This window comes from Blennius ocellaris, assembly GCF_963422515.1.
Source record: "Blennius ocellaris genome assembly, chromosome: 4".
NCBI classification, from domain to species: domain Eukaryota; kingdom Metazoa; phylum Chordata; class Actinopteri; order Blenniiformes; family Blenniidae; genus Blennius; species Blennius ocellaris.
In genome coordinates, this window is record NC_137653.1 from 943,285 (window position 1) to 960,059 (window position 16,775).

Here is a 16,775-nt window from a genome sequence, read left to right on the forward strand (position 1 = left end):
TGCTATGGTTACTGTTACCTGGTCGGCGGCGTTGCTATGGTTACCCGGGCTGGCTACCGTTACCTGGGCCGCGGCGTTGCTATAGTTACCCGGGCTGGTTACCGTTACCTGGGTCGGGCGTTGCTACGGTTACCTGGGCTGGTTACTGTTACCTGAGCCGCGGCATAGCTACGGTTACCTAGGCCGCGGCGTTGCTATGGTTACCTGGGCTGGTTACTGTTACCTGAGCCGCGGCATTGCTACGGTTACCTGGGCCGCGGCGTTGCCATGGTTACCTGGCTCAGCTGGTTGTGGCTCAGGTCCAGGTTGACCAGGGAGTACAGCTTGGTGAGGCCGGCCAGCCGGTCCAGCTGGTTCCCGGCCAGGCTCAGGGTCTTGATGTTTCCCAGGCGGGTGTGAGCCGCTTCCAGGACCCGGAGGCTGTTGTAGGACAGGTCCACGTGGACCAGGTTGTAGAGGTGCTGCAGCGAGGGAAGAAGGGATGAAAGAAGGGCCGTTTGCTCATAAGAGATAAAGAACCTGATGGTTCTCTGCTCGTCCTCCTCCAGCAGGCCTGTTCTTGGTCATGTGATCCACCTACCTGCAGGTTTTCCACGGAGGACAGCTGGTTGTAGCTCAGGTCCAGAAACTCCACCTTTGGAATCAGTTTCTACCAGACAAGAAGCAGAACATCCTGTCACACACTCTGACAGGAGATCGAGGACGACGTCGATTACCGTAAAAACACATGGACATTTACTGCTTTTCACTTCTCATGAAAGTAACTGCAATTCCCAATTCCTCCACTGGAGGGCGCACACTGCTGGAGGAAGATGGACGGAACACCCTGCTTTTCTAAACAGTAAACTGACCAGAAGGTTTCTGATTAAATTTCCTCTATTAGAAATTTCAAGTTGCTCAAAATAGACTTTGTGAAAAGTGTACGAAGATGAACGTTTCCATAATGATCTCGTAGTCCTTTGCTTTCAAATGAAGGATATTAGTTTCTTTAATTAGACGTTGTCAATATGGTTAAAAATCACTTTGTGCTTTTAGCCCAATGGACATAAACTTGGCTCGATGTTTGACCCCGGTGACAAAAGAGAGGGCGATATCGAGGGCGGCTTGCCCTGACCTCCTGTCACAGCGACCAGCACACCTGTCACAGCAGATTGGTACTTTTTCAGTGTTTTGATTAAATCAATATCGTGCACATGCAAGTGACACAAAGCATTGGGGGGTCGACCAGTGCTGCCAAATGTCAAATGAGAGTCCGGGGGGAGGGGGGGGGGGGTGGGCTCCTCTGGAAACAGTTTGAAAAAATAGACCTTTAATGGTGAATTCTAATGCAATATAGACGACTAAATAAGATAAGATAAGAGAAGATAAGCCTTTATTGATCTCACAAAGGAGAAATGTACTTGTTACCTTCTGCTCTTAAGGACACTGAAGACAAGAAATGTGCAAACAGTTAGATAATAGAGGTATCTTATATACAATGACTATCAGGAACTCTAAGGGTCAAAAGTATTTACAGTAGAAAGTAATAAGTAAAATAAAATAGGAATAAAATAAAAATATGATAACAATCACAGACTAAATACTACATGATGACGTGATCAATTGTAGGATCAGTTGATATTGAACGAACCAAACACTGAATAGACATACTTATTTAAAAGCACATAACTGGACTAATAATAATAATATGTATACTACATATACACACATGCATACAATATAAAACCTTAAATAATGACCTTTAAATGTACACTTTAAAGTTTTGCGTTGTTGCAGTACAGTGTACGTGATGAAAGTGTCTAATTTTGACTGAAAATGACCAGAATCTGAACATAAAGTCGATTTTAATGAAACATTCTGGTGCAAAATACAGTGAAATATATAAAAACAACTCCCTCCTATAAATCGTCTCTGAGCTCACCACGGAGCCGTCGATGACGGCGATGCAGTTGTGGCTCATGTCCAGCGTGGTCAGGTTCCTCCAGGCCGGGATCACCGCGGTGACGGGACACCCTGACTCCGCCCCCTCCGGCTCCCACTGGGAGAACTCGCTGGCCTCCGGCACCAGAACGGCCTGCAAGAGGCGCAGAGCGTACGTCAGCGCTACCGATTGTCGGAGCCCAAGTTTCCACGCAGCTTCCATTGAGCTCGGTTACAAAGATAAATTATTTAAGTTGATCTAAAACAGCAGCAATGCAAGACGTTTCATTTGGTAGGAATTAGCAGCATTTACAAGTATTTTAGTTCACATGGGCAATGATGTCATGAGTTAATCATTTAAAATGTTGTGGTTGATTTAAGTGGATAAAAGGGGTGGAGTTTGGGGGGGGTGGAGTTTGGGGGGGTGGGACTACCTGTGACAGGAAGTGAGGCAGGTGAGAGTGGAGCCGCACAGTTTTTTGACCTCTCTCTCTCTCTCTCTGTCTCTCTCCCTTTTTCTTTCGTCTCGTGTCTTGAACGATTAATATTGACTGTATTTAACGGACCACTTACGGAACCTAGAACACCTTAGGACATTTTTTCTGGACCAGCTTTTTGTTTGTTTCTTTGACAAGTAAAGTGTTAAACCTCACCAGTGGGCCTGTGGAGTTTTTTTTTTTTTTTTTACTTGTTTACGATGTGAATGAAGGAGAGGAGAAGAGAGAGCGTCAAGCTAAAGGCCACGTCTCAGTGGAAACTATACTGATCTCCCCGGCAACGCCAGCAGAACCAGGACGCCGGCAGAACCAGGACGCCGGCAGAACCAGGACGCCGGCAGACCAAGGACGCCGGCAGACCAAGGACGCCGGCAGAACCAGGACGCCGGCAGAACCAGGACGCCGGCAGAACCAGGACGCCGGCAGGACCAGGACGCCGGCAGACCAAGGACGCCGGCAGAACCAGGACGCCGGCAGAACAAGGACGCCGGCAGAACCAGGACGCCGGCAGAACCAGGACGCCGGCAGGACCAGGACGCCGGCAGACCAAGGACGCCGGCAGACCAAGGACGCCGGCAGGACCAGGACGCCGGCAGGACCAGGACGCCGGCAGGACCAGGACGCCGGCAGACCAAGGACGCCGACAGACCAAGGACGCCGGCAGAACCAGGACGCCGGCAGGACCAGGACGCCGGCAGTACCAGGACGCCGGCAGAACCAGGACGCCGGCAGAACAAGGACGCCGGCAGAACAAGGACGCCGGCAGAACCAGGACGCCGGCAGAACCAGGACGCCGGCAGGACCAGGACGCCGGCAGAACCAGGACGCCGGCAGAACCAGGACGCCGGCAGAACCAGGACGCCGGCAGAACAAGGACGCCGGCAGAACAAGGACGCCGGCAGAACCAGGACGCCGGCAGAACCAGGACGCCGGCAGGACCAGGACGCCGGCAGAACCAGGACGCCGGCAGAACCGTACCATCATGGTCTCGGTGCAGCGGTTGATGCTCATCGTGGCCAGACTGGACCTCAGCGACGGCAGACCTTCAACCTGGTGAGAGCTGCACTCGCTGATCTGGAGACAAACAGATGAAAGGGACATCCAGATGAAAGGGAAATCCAGATTTCTGGTCACGTGAAGAACTCGGACTCTTCTTGTGTGTTAGAAACAATCATTTGTTCCATATTTGCTCAGACAATTCAAACGTTAGGATATAAACATGGAGTAAATATTCACATCTGCTGTTTATAATGGAGAGACTCAGAACTGGCTGTGACACTTTAACCTCCATTGTATTCTGTATTCTCTGTATCGACATAACTATATATATATAAATCAATTCCTGGTCACCTTCCTTAGTTTTTCTCTTCCTATGAGTCACGTGGTCAATGAAGTCTTTCCACCCAGGCCTGCATAACCTGCAGTAATTATTTGTGTATTTTTAACCAGGAACACTTTATAGGATCCAAAGCTGTCAAGTTTCATTCTAATCTTACTTTGAAAAAAAGATTAAAAGGCACATTTAAAAAAAAAAAATCTCAATTGAGATTTCCTGTTTCTAGAATTTTAACCTGCCATGTTTGGTACTTTGATTTAATTGTATGAATCGTTTTGTACAGTAAATGTGTGTCCAATGTGTTTTTCAACCTCTGGTGTTTCCTCCAGATCGTCAGCTGAGTCGTGGGAAATTATCACATTTCACATTTTTTTTCTAAAAACCATTTACTCTCACAGCCGCAGAGTAATCATGTATAAATACTCTTCACCACTAGAGGGCAGCACAGAACTTTGCCGGTGAAATGTAAAGTGACAGACGTCAGTGTGGTTCATCTCCACCTCCTGCTACCATCTTGTATCAAAGTACTGTGTCAGTGACAGTGATGGAGAAGTTTTTGAAAACCAGGATCTCAGCTCTTCATCCATCAGGTCCAGGTTTCACACTGACGGAGGCACTATTAAAAAAAAGTCCTTGCTTTCTGGATTTACTGGATTCCTGTTGATAAAACTGTGATGAGAAAGACTTTATATTGTTAATAGAGGCTACAGAGTTTCACATTTTAACATTTCCAGGTGGTGGTGTGCCTCCAGATTTCTCCAAACAAAAAAGTGTGTCTTGGCTCAACAAGGTAGAGAAACACTGATACACGTTACCTCTATTTGCAGCAGGGACTTAAAAAAGGAGAGGTCAAAGGGGAGGCTGCTCTCCTGGATGTTACTGGTCCCGACTGGTCCTCTGGTGCCAGGAATCTGAGCCACGGAGACAAAAGAACGGTGAGAAGGTTCCCCGCCTCTTCGGACACGAGGATTCACGCTACAGACCTTGAGGTATCGCAGCCTGCAGGTGAAGTCCAGGATGTGTCCCAGGTCGGTCTTGGCGTCCCCGTTGCAGCAGGTGGGTTTGGCCAGGCGGAGCTGCTGGGTGACGGAGTACAGCTGCAGAGGGTGGAGGGAAAACACCTGGCCGGCCTGCAGCAGCTGCTCACCTGGGACACGGCGCAACACAGAGACCTGCCGTGAACCGCTGGGCAAGGCTGCGGCTGCTGTGAGACACAACGCTGAACACACCGACTCCACTCAGTCTGTTTTCTAACAGGTTCAAGAAATGCTGTTTTCCACATTCAAAGACACAATCGTGTAAATAACGGCGAGTTCAATATTTCCCTAAATAGTCCCGATTGGGACTTTTTCCATAATTGAGCCCTACGCCCGACTGATTCCCTACCTGGAGAGGAGGAACCAGAGACCTACACATAGTATGAATTGACAGTGACGAGTCGCAGTGTGTAGTTTCTCTTTTCTCAAACTCCCACGGAAAAAAACCGACATTTACTGATAAGTACATTTGTACTTTATACTTGGTATAAATGGGAATTAACATTTTTGCAAGTTATCGCTGATTCCTGCATGTTTGTGTTGTTGGCTGCTTTACGCCTGCCGGGCCACGAGTCGTCGTACCTCGTACTTCTGAGAAGATATTTTAACGGCGCCGCCCTGAGACGTCGTCGTCGTTATCTTAGGGAATTCCTACCTTCTCAGCTCACATAGAAATACACACACACACACACACACACACACACACACACACACACACACACACACACACACACACACACACACACACACACACACACACACACACACACACACACACACACACACACACACACACACACACACACGGGCCTGAGATTCAGCGTTAACCTGCTTTGTTGTATCATGGAATGAGAAAGTAACCTCCTCCTTCAACGTTGGAATAAAAGCGGGCAGCAGAGGGAAGAACGGGGAAGATCAATGAACGAGCTGTCAGGTGACTTCACTCTCTGCCCTTGAGCAAGAATCTTGATTGTTTCGACTATTATTGCTCTCGATTACTGGAGTTTGTCTCTTTTCTGTCATTCTAGCAGGTTTTTCACCGAACATTTATCCGTTCAGAAGGAAACGTTACAAGTCCTGGAGACCAGAGTTTCTCAACCTCTGGTGTTTCCTCCAGATCGTCAGCTGAGCCGTGGGAAATTATCACATTTCACATTTTTTTCTAAAAAAAACCTTTGCTCTCACAGCGACAGTGTGTTGCAGAGTAATCATGTATAAATACTCTTCACCACTAGAGGGCAGCACAGAACTTTGCCGGTGAAATGTAAAGTGACAGACGTCAGTGTGGTTCATCTCCACCTCCTGCTACCATCTTGTATCAAAGTACTGTGTCAGTGACAGTGATGGAGAAGTTTTTGAAAACCAGGATCTCAGCTCTTCATCCATCAGGTCCAGGTTTCACACTGAGGGAGGCACTATTAAAAAAAGTCCTTGCTTTCTGGATTTACTGGATTCCTGTTGATCAAACTTTGATGAGAAAGACTTTATATTGTTAATAGAGGCTACAGAGTTTAACATTTTAACATTTCCAGGTGGTGGTGAGACTCCAGATGTTTCCAAACAAAAAAGTGTGTCTTGGCTCAAAAAGGTTGAAAAACACTGGTAGACGACATAAACTACCGACGTTCTGCAGACAAAGGGAACATTCTAAATGGGGCAGTTACTTTCTCAGCACAAACTGAAGGAAGAGCCACAAGACTCAACTTGAGGGACTTGGATTATTGACGACTCTCCAGACACGAGAGCAGCAGGTCAGAGGCTCGTCGTACCTTTGTGGAACAACTCCTCAGCCAGAGCTGCAGTGATCCCGTTAATCTCCTGCAGACAAAGAAACAAAAACCTCGTCAGCATTTCCATTTACTGCAATTTAAACGTTTCGCACATAATCCTACTCTGTCCTTTACTTCTAATTAAGTCTTTCATTCTCTGAACTGGGACCAAAAAAAAACCCCGATTACATTTAGAAAAACACACGAGACATTAAAAGAAACATCAGCGACACTTCCAACAACACGGGTCTTCAAACACTGATGAATAAAACACAGTGGAGAAATAAAATAGCTCAGTTGTCTTGACCTGGTCACATGTTGCTCGTCATGAATCACGAGCAGGGCTTTCCCCCGGGCAGAGACCTCGGAGGACAACGGCGGTCTGTTCCTCGGCACCATGTGACCTCGGTGTCCTTCGTCTCCCAGTGAAGACGAGCCGCTCACCTATTATCTCACGTTCTTTAATAGAACCACGTCGTCCGAACGTTGACTTGTGAAAGACTCGCCAACTCGGCGTCCGGAGCAGAAAAAGATCAAACTCACGTAGAGGTGAAAGTGCAGGAAGTTGGCGAGCGGCGTGGGCGTGGCCTGAGGGAACTGCTGGAGGAGCGTCTGCAGGTAGAGCTCCAGCTCCTTCTGCCGCCGCTCCACCAAACTCTTGGAGTTCTTTCCCAGAATCTTCTTCGGGGGCAGAAGCCCTCGGTCGACCTTCTTCTCTGCAGTGAGCTGGAGAAACACACGCGTCAGGATGAACTTCAATCATAATAATGTTAATAATAATAATAATTATGCTGTCAAAAATAACATGTTAATTGAGTTAATTGATTCGAAACATTTAATTCGTTAAGAAAACGTTAACATAATTATGGTTACTTTTTATTTATTCATTATTTGTTAATGATTCATTGGCACAGATATTATGTCACATAAGCAAATAGAGGAATTTCTTTTTTTTTTTAAAGAGTTGAGACTTGTACTGCTTGTGGTGATTTTAAAAGAGTTTTAACAGCGAATGTCAGACCTTCGTGCCTTTTCAAAACCCTGAAATCACAAAGTTGTTTACTCTGGTTCACGCCTTGTTTATACACTACTTTGTGTATAAGTAGTAGTTGTCGGTGTCGTCGGCCGACGGGCGACAGGCTGGAGTCTCTCACCTTCTCATGGAGGTCATGAAAGTCGCTGTAACGATGCTTCACCGTCCATTTGTGCACTCCATCTGTGACATCGATGATGTAGACCTGAAACATGGACACTGGGTTACTTTCTTTTACCACAGCCACATTATAAACGAGTCTGAATGGTCAGAACAGCCTATTTAAGACCTGAGAGAACGTCTAACATTCCTGCACACGAACAACCACCTGCAACCTTACTTCTTTGGGTCATGCAGCAACTCGGGACTTTTCATATATTGTTCAGGATAATATTGGAGCAATCACTCAGGTCTATTGAGGTTTTCCTGGAACTTTGACACCTGCGACTTGAAGGAAATGTGTGAAATTTAACACAGATGTTCTCGGTTACTTGATCTCAACTACAAATCTTAACAGTTTGTCAGTCCTGCTGACGGCCAGTGGTGCAGGATGCCTCAGAGCAAGAATACATCTGGTTCTGGTCAGGGCTTGAGGGTTTCCTTATGCTTATGTGTGTGTGGTATTGATTATTATCGGAGGCTGTGAACACCCTGGAGCGGCCATAAAGCCATCAAACACACACATCTTAGGGAAATCAAGGGTACATCCGAAATATCCCTCCGAACTCCTGATCTATCGACTTTACCTGAACCTCAGAAGTGTTTTTTTTCCTAGGATGATGGAACTCTGATGCTTCCTTTACCAAAGGAGACCAGCTCATGCTGCCCCACAATTCCTTGCGGGGGACAACATTTAAAGGAGCGGCTCATCGGAGTGTTCAGGGAAACTCAGGATGACTGAAAACGACGCAGATTATGCAAGTTAGCAAAGCGATAATCTGCCTTTCACTAACTCCTTCAGGAAGCCTCCTAACACCTTGCCTTAACTCCTCCAGGAAGCCTCCTAACACCTTGCCTTAACTCCTTCAGGAAGCCTCTTAACAACTTGCCTTCACCCCGTGACGTCATCCAGGGGGTTACCGTAAAGTCCACAGAAAAGGACATAGGAGGGACTTTTCGGACGAACCCCGAGGCGGACCGATTAACTTCAGAGAGAACACGGGGAATTAATGGATGTCAGTGGTGATGACTCTAATCATTTAAGTAGAGAGAAGGAGCTCGGGTTTGTAGTCAGATTTGTTCAAGTTAAATCGGAAAACCAAAACGAAAGTGAAGCGATATGATGATTCAGTTTCCGCTACAGCTACCGGCTAGCATGTCGCTCCTCTGCAGGATTTTCTCACAACCAACATGCAAACGCAGAAGACCAAACGCGTGGAAATCCCGTTAGGAATGTTTGAACACTTGTTCTACTAACCACAATTCACATTTCATCCCCTCCTGCCTGCTGTCACGTTGACAGACCCGCTGCTGGTGTGGCTACATGCTAAGCTAACCAGGACCGACTCACAGTGTAGTTTTCCACCAGCTCCGAGCCGACCACGGACACCTGTCTCTCGGGCGTCTCCTCTGGAAACGCGACGGGCTCCATGTCGTCGTGGAGACGAGGTGGTTTTTAAGTGTTACTCGGGGGTTTAAAAAAAAAAAAAAGAATAAATAAAGGTTTGGGGAGGATAACCAGCGTCTCTTCTCAGTCAGCTGCCTCCCGCCGCCATGTTTGTTGTGATGATGAGTGACGTCACGCGTCTGGTGGATTGAAAAGGCAACTTTATTTAAACTTTAGCTTAATGTCCACGACGCTGCACTCACACGATTAATTTACTAACTTAATACATCGAATGAGACACAAGTTCAATGCAGCCTGATAAGAGAACAGCTTCATCAGCCGGAATTTATTTTCATTATCTAATATTCGGAACATTTTGTTCCTTCGTCTCATTGTTTATATTCCGACTTTCAGGTTAGGAAAGACAGTTGGAACAACGTGTCCAACAGTTTTTATAACAAGTAACCGTCAGAGTATTATCCCTCAACATAACAACATCATTCCCTTTCTAAATTAAAATGTCATTCGTCCCCCTGCCCTCAAAGATTCTTAGAAAAGTTCACATTCGCCACAGCACAACCAGGATTAACCACAGGCAACAATCTAGTGCTGATTAAGGACAATATTTTACTTTTAAACGAAATTAAATACATTTATTAAAAACACATCCACAAGAAACTGTCTGTACATTAATCACAACACACACGCACACATATATATTATATTGTATTTACTTTATTCAGTGTTGATTTTGTACCGACAGCTGAGAACCAATGTTTAGTTTTTTTTTTTATTTCTTAAAAGAATGTATATTGGACGTATAGTTTGACAGCAATGGTTTTTGCTTCATTTATTTGATTCATTTTGTTATGATCTTGATACTTTCTGTTCCAGTAAATTGAGTCAAATATTCTTTAAGTATGGAAAAACGTGGCCCCAAAAATAAAACAATATATTCCGTTTCGAAGTGTTAACAACACTTTTGGCCTCTTGGTGGCGCCAGACGCCAAAACAATTGACACAAGAAGGTTGAGTGATTCACAGTGAAGAGAAAAAAGTTCAGGGGGCAGTTCCACAAAATAAACAACCTCGTGGAGGCAGCAGGGTAAAAGTGATATGAACATTTATGCTCTCAAGACGATGGAGGAAATCTGTGGAAGACTTGAGGTCGGACTGAACCAGATTTGTAGCATCAACAATGAAATAACCTGGACATGGCTTCAATTAGGAGTTTTGTGGTCGAGTTCTCAGACTGTATGCATTTCAGGATGGAAATACTATTATTATTATTATTATTATTATTAATCCTGCTGTTGTTGCTATTATAATAATAATTATTATTATTATTATTGCTATTATTATTATTATCATTATTATTATTATTGCTATTATAATTATTATTATTATTGTTGTTGTTGTTATTATTAAAACGTCTTTCAAATCAGTCTTTACTGCGGTGGCGTGACAGGATAATGTTATATGTGCATGACAGAATAATAACAGTTAATAACCAGAAGAATGACAAGTGCGCTCCTCCTCTTCTCCTCCTCCTCCTCCTTGCTGTTCCTGTCTCCGTCGATAGGGGGCGACCAGGAGCAGCCGTGGGTCAGATTACAGCAGCTAAAACTGGAGCGGAACTCTCCATTACGATTCGGGGGCGGGGGTACTTATTAGTCGAGATTCTCTCACAAAACTGACAGCGATTCAAGGTAAAAATGTGTGTCTAGACGTATTTTATTAACTAGTTTATTAACTAGTTCATATAATCCCGAATGCAGCGAGTGTTGAGGAATAATTTAACTTATCTAATCCCCCCGCCACCCCTGTGCTGGACGTGTGAATGGACCCGTCCATGTCTTTATGAGCGCTGCTGCGGGAGGCAGAGCCACAGTCGGTGCTGCTCGGAGCTCAACGCGTAACAGCGGCTGGTTCACCTCAAAACCGAGACACGGGAACAAAACAGCTCCTAAATCGTTAGAAATCCCCTCTGAAAGCCCTCCGGCAGCGCAGCTCGCCTCGTTATTTACTGCAGCTGGCTCGGGTCGCTGCGACGTTGACAACAGACTGTAAATAGAGAGAGTTTGAGGACGAGGGCGTGACAGTGAGGCAGAGGAGCGGGCAGGCTGCCGCAGCAGGGGGAGGAAGAGCAGGCGATGCACCAGCCAAAGCCAGAGGTCAAGAAAAAAAGTGCACGAGCAGTGAAAAGGTAGACTCGTGGAGGGGAGAGAGGAGGGGGGGGGGGGGGTGTTTAATCCCAGAACGGGAAAGCAAGCAGCCTCTCTTTGTCGCTGTGTGAAACAGGAGGAGGAGGAGGAGGAGGAGGAGGAGGATGTGAAGGGAAACGATCTGACAGGAACGAAATGCTCGCGGAGACGATGTGCAGGAGGATCTGCCACCAGCAGAGGCAGCAGGACGGCCAGGAGGCCGTGCACAGGGACGCTGGCAGCCGCAGGAAGCACGGCTGGTCCAGGAGCTGCAGGGGGCGCCTGCAGGGGCGCAGAGGAGGAGGAGGAGGAGGAGGAGGAAGAGGGGGGTGGTCAAGAGGGCGCAATAATCACCAACAGCACCCGAAGCGCCACCATCAACACCACCATCATCACCATCATCATCATCATCATCCACGCAGCCTCCAGACGCCCGAGGTTGCCCTGCGCCCCATCAACGTCCAGGGCAACAGGGCGCGCGGGATGCGCGCGCCCAAGAACACCAACCAGTTCCTGATGCACGAGAAGTACCAGATGCTGCACATGCGCTCTGACTCGGTGGGCAGCGACAGCGGCAGCGGCTCCGACAGCGACACGGAGCTCACGGACATGGACTCGTACCTGGGCGTGCTGGAGAACGCCCGGGGGGCCCTGCTGGACAGCCCCGACCCGCACGGCTCCACAGCGCCCCCCGGGTCGACCGTGGTACTGCACCGGGAGGACGGCGTGCGCCTGCGGGAGGACAGAGTGCAGGAGGACAGTCTGCGGGAGGACGGTCTGCGGGAGGACAGTCTGCGGGAGGACAGTCTGCGGGAGGACAGTCTGCAGGAGGACAGTCTGCAGGAGGACAGCATGCCCTACTTCCCCTCCGAGGACGACCTGCTGCAGAGCCAGAACTTCATGCAAAGAGACTTCGTGGAGTTTTGTGACGTCCTGACGCCCTGAAGGGGAAACTTTCAGACTTTTTTCTTTCACAAAACGGAAACAAAACATAAACAACCCTCAGACTGAACGTGGACAGGTTCGTTCTGCTTCATGGTCACAAAAGACAAAAAAAGGTCTCGTCTCTTGTGTCGTTCAGCCTTAAAGTTTGCCTGCAGGATGAGAGGATTCCGTCTCCAGCAGTTCTCCTCCTGCACGGACCTTCTTCACTTCATTTGTCTGTGACTTTTAGTGGCTCTTGATGTTAAAAACAACAAGGAGCCCGAGATTCAGACGGAGAGTTGACTGACCTCATCCTGCCTGGACAAAATAACCTGAACAGAACAAAAGAATATAAATCACCTTTATTGGGCTGCGTTTTGTTTAATTTTATTTTTTTACGGTTTCTTATGGCGTCACATTTGGTGACTTTGCGTGTCAACGTGCAGCAAAGTGCTGCGGCTCTGTTGTTGTTGTTGCTCACAAAGGGACATGGGCTGCAAGGTGGGCGTGAACCCAGGCAGCCAATCAGCGTCGAGCTGGGTGGACGAGGCTGCAGGCGATTGGCTGCAGCGGATTTCTTCAAGAAAAGGTTTTTAACTGTCAAATTACCAACAACAACAAAGAAGAAATGATTAATAAATCTGTGATTGTTGTACCTTTGGCTGGTTGTTTGTCTTTGTGGATATAAATGAGTTTATTTTTCCTCCCTGAAATAAAACACCTTATTTTCTAAAAGTCTGGACAATATAAAAATGACTTGGAGGATCCTGAAGCTTCCCAAAAGATATTTTCCTATGTAAATATTTTATCCACTTCTGCACTGGAAGCTACAGCTGCTAGAAGAGTGTGTTTTCTGGTAGGAGGAGATTTAATTCTCTTGTGTGGCCGCGATGACAAAAACAACAGTGTGGTTGTGTGTCGTCCTTCAGGTCCGACCGCCTGCAGGGAACTGAACGCAGTGGAGAATCAGACGCTTTGCATTTATAAGAAAGTATAAAAACACCTAAATCTAATTTAATATTTAATATATTGGGCAGCTTCCACCAGTTTATTGTTATTAGAACTAAAACATTTCTATTTGTATAGTTTATGTGCACATTTGCTATTCAAATTAATTATTAATCATTTCCTTCTGAGAGTCAAATAAATTATTTTCTCAATAGTCTAAACCAGGGGTGTCCAACATGAGGCCCGGGGACCAGAACCGGCCCGCCAGAGGATCTAATCCGGCCGCCATGGGATTTATTTTTTTTTTAAGTATAAATATGAAAACTGACAGAGGCTGATCTAAAAACACCAGATTGTCAAAAATGACATTCAGAATTTGACCCCTGACATTAATGCAATCTGTGGAGGTCGCATGACGCAACGCCTTTCACAATAAAACAACGAGTCCAACTTATGTGAAGTGATACTTTAGACACGTGAACTCAAAACAATTTCCAGATGATGACAAATTGTTTTAATCCTGAATAAAAATACGATACCAGATAAGGTGACTGAGGGTTTTTTTTGCAAATATAATATCTGATTAACTTTAATATGTATATTTCAGAATCGACTGGTAAATTCTAGCAGTTACAAAAGGATCAAAAGAAGGAAAGACTTTGCATTTGTCCATATCTGCAGTTTAACATGATGTTTGACTTGTTGGGCCTCCAGAGGTCAGAGGTCAAATCAGGTTGATGTGGATCCTCAACTGAAACCAGTTTGAGGCCCCTGGTGTAAACAATAGAGGCATTTTATACTACATCAAACCAATGGAACAAATTCATATTGTGTAATTGTGGCGTATTGAGTGACTTTGTGGCTTTATTACTATAAAACAAGGTGCACATAGAACACTTGTAGATATTCATGATTAAAGCCAATAATACACAACGTGACAGACAAAGTTTGTACAGACGGAGCCGAAGTGATCCAGTAAAACACTTTAAGTCCGTTATTTAATGTACTTTTGTTGTGGAAAACCAACAGAAACCCAGCGATTCTGCTATAATAGAGCAGCGGCACTGCCACGCAAACTTAATTAGTGCTACTGTGTCGTCGTGGAAAAGAAAGAACGTCGTGACGCGGATCTAATTAAATCAATGGTTTTTAACGACGTCAACATTTGATCTTAACGTAGAAACACAAGCTCACTTCTTTGTTTTGTTCATTGGGTGAATTTAAAGACTAAAAACGGTCTAAAATAATGCAAAAATTGTCTTAAGTGTGTGGGTTTTTTGTTTTAATACAGTGGATATTGAGCTTTTCAATCATTTTTTCCTCTTCCAATGTGATGAAGCAGCGTTTGCAGCATCCGAACCGGCGATGGTTGACGTGTACTTCCTGTGAGTTGCAGCTGTGAAACTGCAGTTTTACGGCGAATTAAATGGACGAGACGTTCTGACAGCGGGCAGCGTTTTCATTTCAGACGTCCCGTGGAGCAGAGGGGAGCAGAGTTCCTGCTCACAGAGCCGTTAAAGTGGATTATGGAAAGTGAAGCCGTCCCTCCCACTCTGGACGGACGGGAGGACGGGAGGACGGGAGGACGGGAGGACGTAAGCCTCTTTGTGTCGGCGGGTCGTCAGGTAATGACGGCGGCAGGTGGAGGAGCTGAACGGGGAATCGTCTCGGACTGACATACCACTTATATATATATATATATATATATATTCTGATTTTTAAAGAAATACATTCCAATTTGAACCATCTTCTATTGACTCAGTTTGTCTCGTCCTCATGCTTGTTTGGTTGATCTGTGACCTTAAATTGGTCAAACAAGAGCATGTGTGAATGATTGTGTGTGTTTGTATTTGCTCTGTGATAAACCAGTGATCCCCCCCCCCCCCCACCCCCCGACCCCCCCACCCCCCCCCATTTGACCATCGGGTTACATCAGAGCATCAGGGTTACATATATAAATATATATATATATATATATATATATATATATATATATAAATATATTTCATAATCCTGTCAGTGTGAGCTGTGACCTTTGACCTCAGATCAGCTGACCTGCTCGGCTTGAGAACACACAGAAACACACACAGTCACACTGACCTGCGCCGTGTTTGGACTTTTTTCTTTTTTCTTTTTTAATCTTATCATATGAGCAGGACACTCGCTGCCTTGCTCCAGGACACTCGCTGCCTTGCTGCCTTGCTCCAGGACACAAGGTCACAAGTTGTTGTGACTCCGTCGCTTCTGCTTCGTTTTCCACTGTCGTCACCGACTTTAACCTCATTGTGCCGTCGCAAACAGGAAGAACACACACACACACACACACACACACACACACACACACACACACACACACACACACACACACACACACACACACACACACACACGCACACACACACACACACACAGGGACATGTCTCTACTTGTCAGGACACTGAGAGAAATATTTCCTCACACACTTATTGAAATAAAATAATGATCAAACCTCCACAAGACTGTGATATGTGGTGCTGAGTTCACACACACACACACACACACACACACACACACACACACACACACACACACACACACACACACACACACACACACACACGCACACACACAGAAAACTGGGCAGCAGAGGTTTAAAGGGCCGTCCAACAAGTAGAGACAGGACCCCAGTGAACGCCAGTCCTAAAGATGGCCGCCGCTCCTCATCCAGCAGGCGGAACCTTCAAGACTGTTTCTAAAAAATAAATAAATAAATAAAAATGTTGATGCTGTAAAACACAAACGCTTCGTGTCACAGAGAGAAAGTGAAGAAGATTCTTCCAGGTAGATTCCACTGCGAAACTCTGAGTTTGAGTTACTTTATTGTTTCTTTGTATTTTTATTTAGTTTTGCACCAAAATACTTTTTGCGGTTTCGTCCAGTGAAATACATGTAAAACACCCTGGTCGTGTTCAACAGTGTGTTTCAGCATTAACATTAACATAATACAATGTTACTGCCTGGAGCCTCGGATAACAAACATTAACCTGGAGACGCTGCAGAGCCTGATTAGTGACACACACACACACACACACACACACACACACACACACACACACACACACACACACACACACACACACACACACGCACACACAGAGGTAATCCACAGTCACTGATTAACCCAGCAGGTCAGTGTTTGGGTTGTAATTTGAAGATGAACTGGGAGGAAACATTCCGGCACAAAGAGAAACACAAAGTACACAAAGGGAAAACTGCCACCAGAGATGAAAGTCGAGCTTCTTGCTGCTTTGCGCCACAAAAATCCCAGTAATCAATAAAGAACAGTCCTGGTTGACCCAGTCGGGATCATGTGATCGACAGGTTTGATCTGTCATGATGTCCTTCCTGGCTTTGCTGGAGGTTCAGGCCTGAGGCCACGTCCACATGATGAAAGAAAACATCTTTCATCTCCTCGGCCTTCTATAAAAACATTCTGACTATGAACTCTGTTCAACACGAGGCTTCGGGACATGTAGTACACCTGCCAGGCCTCTCGGGGCGCTGTGACTCACCAAACACACC

At 46.0% G+C, this 16,775-nt stretch overlaps 3 protein-coding genes across 3 annotated transcripts in view; 2 read left to right on the top strand and 1 right to left on the bottom strand.

Moving 5' to 3' along the window:
- The window catches only part of nisch (nischarin), a 31,118-nt gene extending 21,824 nt beyond the window's left edge, over positions 1–9,294 (bottom strand). The window contains exons 1-10 of the mRNA XM_080495327.1: positions 9,103–9,294; positions 7,714–7,797; positions 7,103–7,285; positions 6,560–6,608; positions 4,737–4,900; positions 4,569–4,664; positions 3,396–3,491; positions 1,922–2,074; positions 581–649; positions 276–461 (exon numbers count right to left, since the gene is read on the bottom strand). Of these exons, the coding sequence (XP_080351453.1) occupies positions 276–461; positions 581–649; positions 1,922–2,074; positions 3,396–3,491; positions 4,569–4,664; positions 4,737–4,900; positions 6,560–6,608; positions 7,103–7,285; positions 7,714–7,797; positions 9,103–9,183 (1,161 nt within the window). The 5' untranslated portion in view covers positions 9,184–9,294. The remainder of the gene's footprint in view (positions 1–275; positions 462–580; positions 650–1,921; positions 2,075–3,395; positions 3,492–4,568; positions 4,665–4,736; positions 4,901–6,559; positions 6,609–7,102; positions 7,286–7,713; positions 7,798–9,102) is intronic.
- Positions 1–16,775, top strand: part of dennd6a (DENN/MADD domain containing 6A) — a 342,604-nt gene that overhangs the window by 163,033 nt on the left and 162,796 nt on the right. The gene's annotated exons all lie outside the window — the stretch shown is intronic.
- LOC308129191 (uncharacterized protein) lies at positions 11,405–12,921 on the top strand. Its single transcript, XM_080495001.1, has one exon. The coding sequence runs from the start codon at positions 11,499–11,501 to the stop codon at positions 12,285–12,287; it is 789 nt and encodes a 262-aa protein (XP_080351127.1). The 5' UTR covers positions 11,405–11,498; the 3' UTR covers positions 12,288–12,921.

Bases quoted from the DNA above. Each gene is read 5' to 3' on its own strand.
- LOC308129191 (XM_080495001.1), top strand. From the start codon at position 11,499: ATGCTCGCGGAGACGATGTGCAGGAGGATCTGCCACCAGCAGAGGCAG.